This window comes from Carlito syrichta, unplaced genomic scaffold (genome assembly GCF_000164805.1).
Source record: "Carlito syrichta isolate Samal-C Ts95f unplaced genomic scaffold, Tarsius_syrichta-2.0.1 Scaffold305760, whole genome shotgun sequence".
NCBI classification, from domain to species: Eukaryota; Metazoa; Chordata; class Mammalia; order Primates; family Tarsiidae; genus Carlito; species Carlito syrichta.
The window spans coordinates 1,914-8,575 of NW_007249856.1; the positions used below are offsets into that span (position 1 = coordinate 1,914).

General features: G+C 50.0%; 1 protein-coding gene across 1 annotated transcript in view; it reads right to left on the minus strand.

Annotated features, from left to right (window-relative positions):
- Positions 1–4,740: 4,740 nt before the first annotated feature.
- Positions 4,741–6,662, minus strand: part of EIF2AK3 (eukaryotic translation initiation factor 2 alpha kinase 3) — a 65,616-nt gene continuing 63,694 nt past the window's right edge. Inside the window, exon 16 of the mRNA XM_008062617.2 lies at positions 4,741–6,211. Within this exon, the coding sequence (XP_008060808.1) occupies positions 6,005–6,211 (207 nt within the window). The 3' untranslated portion in view covers positions 4,741–6,004. The remainder of the gene's footprint in view (positions 6,212–6,662) is intronic.

Here is a 6,662-nt window from a genome sequence, read left to right on the forward strand (position 1 = left end):
CGGGCTCAGGCAATCCACTCACCTCAGCCTCCCAAAGCGTGGGATTACAGACTGAGCCACCGAGCCCAGCTCCAACACACATTCTTGCAGCTGGCAAGAGACAGGCTGGTCCCAAAGTGGCCGTCTTCGTTTAGGACCGGAGTCTCTGGGCTCTCTTCAGAAGTCATTTGGGAAAGCTGCGAGTCCTTCCCAAACAGCCACTCACTGCCTACACCTGCACAGGCTTCAAGATTCAAACGCTGAAGAGCAGTGCAGGCGGGTCCGGTTGTTGGAAGCCAGCACACAGTTGCCGGGCAAGGAAGGGCGTCTTTCAGCTCGCAAGCCCTGCTCAGGTCCTCTGCCCTCTCGCTGGATAAAGGCCGTGGCTTCCTGCTGGTTTTCTGTCTCCAGCTCCTGACCCTCTAGTCAACCCTCTCCGTCACCCACCACAGTGTTTTGGTTTTTTTTTTTTTTTGAGTCAGAGTCTCACTGTCACCCAGGCTGGAGAGCAGTGCCACGCTCCCGGCCACAGCAGCCTCAACCTGCTGGGCTCCGGTGATCCTCCTGCCTCAGCCTTCCAAGTAGCTGGAATTACAGGGAAGTGCCATCACGCCCGGCTAATTTTTGATTTCTTGTAGAGACGAGGTCTCACCACGTTGCCCAGGTGGGTCTCAAACCTGTGGGCTCAGGCAATCCACTTGCCTCGGCCTCCCAAAGTGCTGGAATGACAGGCTGAGCCACCGAGCCTAGCCCACGGTGGTTTTAAAATCTCTCATCTTGTCTTCCCTCGGTTTGGAAACCTTCCAATGTTCTAATTATGTCCTACCTTTTTGCCAGAGTCCTGAGAATCTCAATATCTTCAAAAGGGGACACTTGTCATTCCTTCTGTCCCGAAACCTCACCTTCCTTCTGGATTCAGGAGCCAGCTTCTCCTTTAACTACATTCAGGTAATTCCAGTGTCTGGCCCTTTCTGCCTCAAAAATTCTTTTTTTTTTTTTTGAGTTGAAGTCTCACTCTGTCACCCAGATTGGAGTGCAGTGGCCGCTCCTGGCCACCACAGCCTTCACCTGCTGGGCCCCAGCGATCCTTCCGCCTCAGCCTTCCAAGTAGCCAGAACTACAGGTGTGCGCTACCACGCCCGGTTGATTTTTTGATTTATTGTAGAGATGAGGTCTCGCCAAGTTGTCAGAGGTGGTCTCAAACCTGCAGGCTCAGGCGATCCACTCGCCTCGGCCTCCCAAAGTGCTGGGATGACAGGCTGAGCCACCAAGCCCGGCCTGAAAATAATTCTTAAACTGACCTACTTCTCCCGGCCCATCTGGAGAGCTGTCTTCCTCCTCCCTTCCCCTGAAGCCTTCGCCTGGATTATTTCCTCTCCTTTCTCACCTTTTCTTAGTCTTGGAGCATGAAGAATTGGAAAAGGAAGCTACTTGCATCCACAGATGGGCACCAAGCAAGGGATCGCGATACTAAAAGTTGCCGGAAACGGCCAGGCTCCTGTTGTTCCTGTGTTTATGGAGTCCATGTTTACACAAAAAATCTAAAAGCAGCTCATGAGACGTGGGACTTCGTGTGGTTGCATTTTCGGTGTCTGGTATTTGAGGCCCCGTTGAAACACGTGTTGGGGAAGGGGAAGAGCTTACAGGTTGAAGAATGTTCTTTGCCTCAGCCCTCAACTATCTACTGGTCACGTGTCACACAACAGCCTGTTGGTCACATATGAAGGACCACATATCTGAAGGTGGTCCTATGAGATTCAAATCCTGTGTTTCTACAGCACCTTTTCTTTCTTTCAGTTGTAGAGACGAGGTCACGCCAAGTTGCCCGGGCTGGTCTGGAACCTGCAGGCTCTGGTGAACCCCTTGCCTTGGCCTCCCAAAGTGCTGGGATGACAGGCTGAGCCACCCGGCCTTAACTGCACCTTTTCTATGTTTAGAAACACACATACTGACCACTGTGTGTCCGTCGCCTACAGTATTCAGTACAGTAATAGCTGTGCAGGCGTGCAGCCTCAGAGCAAGAGGTTACACCATGCAGCCGAGGTGTGAGTAGGCCACACCGTCTAGGTCTGTGTAGGCACACCCTGATGTTCGCACAACACCCGATGCGTTTCTCAGCATGTCCTTGAGCCAGCATCTCTGTGCTTGGGGAGAGGCGAAAACGAGCCACCTGGTGGCAGTTGCTTTCGTTGCAGGGATGGATTCTCCGGGGGCAGCTGCCTTAAGCCGCGCCTGAACCGGCGGGTCCTGGGGACGGCAAAGGGCGCCAGAGGTGGGCCACAGAGCACCCAGAGTCCCTTGGCTTCTCCGAGACTGAGTGACTCGACGGCGAGTGGCTGAATTGGAAGCTCGCCCTGCCTCCACTCCCCACAGAGAAAAATGGCACAAGGACAGCTTCTGTAAATGCATCCAGCGAGAAAAAAAAATACATATATGTGAAAAAAAAATCCATCCCCACATCCTACAGGTCTTCTGTCTGCTCCCAGGACAAAAGGTAGAGTACGTAATTTTTAATTTACTTTGTTAACTTTTAAATTGTTTATTTTAAAGATGTGGGGTACAATTTGGGGTTAGGTCTACAAAAGTTCATTGTGCAGGTGCCCTTGTTGATGAGGGGTGCCTCCCCCTCCCCAGGCAGATTCCCACTCCTGCCAATTCCGCCTCCCCGCTCCCCCACACCCCTGCAGTTTCCCGCTGCTGCCAATCCTTTTCTTATAGTATGACGACAGTTGTTCAAGGTCTGCTTATGAGTGAGATTTTCACATGGGGTTCCTGACCCTAGAATACCCTCAGTTCAGTCCTGCCGCCTCCCTGCAGGGCAAACCAGGAAGAAGAGCGTGTGCTTTCTCGGGGCACGGTGTTCACAGGCCTGCCAGGGTCAAGGAGTTAGACGGAAGGAGGACAGTGCCAGGCGGAGCCATGTGGGCGCTCACAAAGGTCCCCGCACATTTCTCCCGTCATTCGAATTAAAAGCACAAGGTCCCCTTCCTTTAGAAAACTTCCAAGATTTGAGACTTTTACCAGTTTTTAGCATCAGGATTTTTTTTTTTTTGAGTCGGAGTCTCACTCTGTTGCTCAGACTGGAGTACATGCAGTGGCATACCCCTGGCCACCACAGCCTCAACCTGCTGGGCTCCGGCGATCCTTCTGCCTCAGCCTTCCGAGTAGCAGGAACTACAGGCGCGTGCTACCATGCCCGGCCAATTTTTGGATTTTTCGTAGAGATGAGGTCTCGCCGAGTTGCCTAGGCTGGTCTCAAACTCCTGATCTCAGGCAATCCTCTCTCCTCAGCCTCCCAAATTGCTGGGATTACAGGCTGGAGCCACCGTACCCAGCATCAGGATTCTTAAATCGGGCATCTTTCTTTCCTCACTTTTGCCAAATTTTTATTGCCATGACTGAGACATTTCTTTCCTCCCCATTTGGCTGTAGAATTCCTAAGGGCTACAGCTCTGTTGGGGCTACTCCCGTGCTCCTCTAATTCAGTTCTTCAAATAGGCCATCAAATGCCAGGCTTTATGCTAGACGTGGCTGAATCACAGAAGACAGCGTGCCCTCCCTCCAGGTCTCAGAAATGAACAAGGGGGACCAACCTGCACCCGCTGCTGGCTCACCAGCCAGACCCTGGCGAGTGTTATGAGTACAGAGTGCCAAAAGCAGAAGCAGGTAGGGGATGGGACACTTTGGGGGTGGGGAGCTTGGAGTCAGCAGAAAGGGCTCTGGGTGGGAACGCAGGGGACTCCGTTCTGGCTGGCGTTGCGGGCTTCCTGAGTGTTGCTGCCCCAGCCCCTTAGCCTCCCCATCCCCATAGACTGCTCTCCTAGTGGCCAGCAAAGGCAGACTGGGACTAAAAGGAAAGAAAGCCTGATTATAGCATGCGAGAATTTACAAAACACAGACTAGGGATTGGAAGACCTAGGTTTTGGTTCTGTTCTTGCAGGCTTTTGACCTCGAGCAAATCTCAGCCTCTTTCTGGACCCTGGGTCTGACCGTAGACTGGTAATAAATAGGCAGTGCTGGCCAGGGCTAGTTCCTGAGGGAAAGCTAGGGTCAAAGGGTCTCGAGGGGACTGAGCAGGACATGCTGGGAATAAGTCAATGCATCGTCACTCCTTGCTGGGGTGAGAAGGAAGCAAGTAAAGCAGCTGACCAAGAGACGAAGACCACGAGGATGGGCCGGCCAGCTTGGGCCATGGCAGCCAGCCACAATTCACGCAGAATCTGCAGAAGGAAGGCAGCTTCAAGCGGTGCTGCCAGGTGCAAGTCTGCATACAAAGCCAGCCACAAGCATCTGGGGAGTGTTCTTCCAGCTTACAGATTCCTCACAAGTTTGTACGGCAGACTTATTTGTCTGTAAGCTGGAGATGCAGGTGCACTTTGACCCTCACAGGCTATGTCTGGCCAGCTCGTGCCCAGGCAGCCCAGCGTGTCATGTGGTACGTATCGGACACACGTGATACCAACACACTGACAGCACCATCCCTCTTCTCTGAGGGTGTCCCTTTAGAGTAGGTCCTTTCTACACTCCCAGGCCCTGCCACACTGGGACTGACTGAGCAAATGTCTCTTGACGTGGGTCTTGTGAACTTTGAAAGTACCCAGCCATGTCTTTGGGAAATAATGGAAAGCCACTTTGTCTGGAATAAGTTAGGAATAACTTTTCTTGAGGGTAGCAAAGTCTTCCTAGACCTGTTATTCCATTTTGTAAGTTTAAAAATCTACCGTTTTCAGACTTACTTCTCAAAATAAGAGTCATCATAAATAATTTTTAAAAGTTTTATTAAATCATTTAGACTTGAAAGAAGTCACAATAGTTAACACACTTAAGTGTGTTCTGTATACCACCAACCCAAATGGATTGCTTTCAGAATTTTTATAAATAAAAAATAAACATTTACAGCGAAAAACAAAAACATATTAGCAAGTTAGATGATTAAACTGTTACCTACAATCAGTTTGGGGGAGACATCGACCTACAAGATTACATGTAAGACATTTAAGATTTCATTAAGTTTGAGAAGACCACAGCTGAAGTTGTAACACACAATACATTTCTTTATTTTTACTTTTTATTTTATAGAGACAGGGTCTCACTGTCACCCAGGCTAGTCTCAAACTCCTGGCCTCAGGGATCAATCCTCCCGCCTTGGTCTCCCAAAGTGCTGGGATGAGAGGCAGGAGCCACGGTTCCCTGCCCTGATTCATTTGGTATTACGGCTTTTTTCCTCCCTAACTCAGAACTTCTGACCAATTTACAAAAGAAGTGTCATTTCCCCTTAATTGGAGGTAGAAGCTCTGAACTCTCCCTAGATCTAAGGAATAAAGCTATTTAATGCTATAAATGTGACTATAAAACGCTATATAAACCGTTATACACTTTGTGCTACTTGTCCTCCAAAATGGCACAGATTCCTAATTCACACACCAGGGAAATAATGGAGTCAGCTTGTTGAGAAATCAGTTTCAAAATCATCATATATCTTGATATGATATATTTTTTTTAAGATGGGAAAATATAGTTTATTTAAAACGTAAACGAGAGAGAGAGAGAGACAGAGCCAGGAAACATGGCGATGGCCATAGCTCAAAGAGCACATGGCCACACCAGAGTCTAGGAAGGCAATGGCCTTGATATATTTCTAGAACAATACAGTTACCACATGGGGGGGACTTTCATCCTTCTGTACTACAAAAATATTTCCATTTTAATTATTTCTTTAGGCTTTAGGGACGGCTTTTACCTCCCTAGGCAACAGGTGAGCGCAGTGAAGCTTGGCCAGCTGGTTTCAGGAGATGAATGAAGAACAAGGACCACAGACCATCCCTCAGCCCTCTCCTGACGTCTCGCAAAAGTCAACAGCTGGCTCGAACTAGGCGGTGCCCCAAATCCAGCTGAAATCTGACTTAGAAAAAGGAGTCCCAAATTAAACTGAACAAGGAACGACGCTTTCAAGTCCACACGTGTGGAAAGCCACACTCCTAAGAGAGGGGCTCTTCTGCAGCACCTCTCAGGGCTGCTGGCCCGCTTAAGGCGAGTTGCTTGGCCAAGGGCCGTGGGAGTTGCTGGACTGTCTTGCGTGCTTTGTTCCTGGTGAGCTCACGGAGCGAGACCGCTGTCTGAGCAGCATTTGCCCGGGAAGCTCCAAGTCTGCAAACACAGCGTCTTCAATGACGTCTGCAGCTTCGGGCCGTTCCGTGGGGGACGGAGAGAGCATGTTTTGGACCATCACATGCTGAAATTCAAAAATGGTTTCATGATAGAAGGGTCAGGTTTACATCAGTTTTTAAAATTATCATTATTATAATTATTATTTGAGTTGGAGTCCCACTCTGTCACCCAGGCTGGAGGCCAGTGGCATGCTCCCAGCCACCACAGCCTCAACCTGCTGGGCTCAGGCGATCCTTCTGCCTCAGCCTTCCAAGTAGCTGGAACTATAGCCATGCGCCACCACGCCCAGCTAATTTTTGATTTATTGTAGAAGACAATGTCTCTCCAAGTCGCCCAGGCTGGTCTCAAACCTCTGGACTCAGGCAATCCTCTCAACACGGCCTCCTAAAGTGCTGGGATTACAGGCTTGAGCCACTGTGCCCGGCCTACATCAGTTTTTTTTTTTAATTGGAGTCTCACTCTGTCACCCAGACTGGAGTGCAGTGGCCGCTCCCGGCCACTGTAGCCTTGACCTC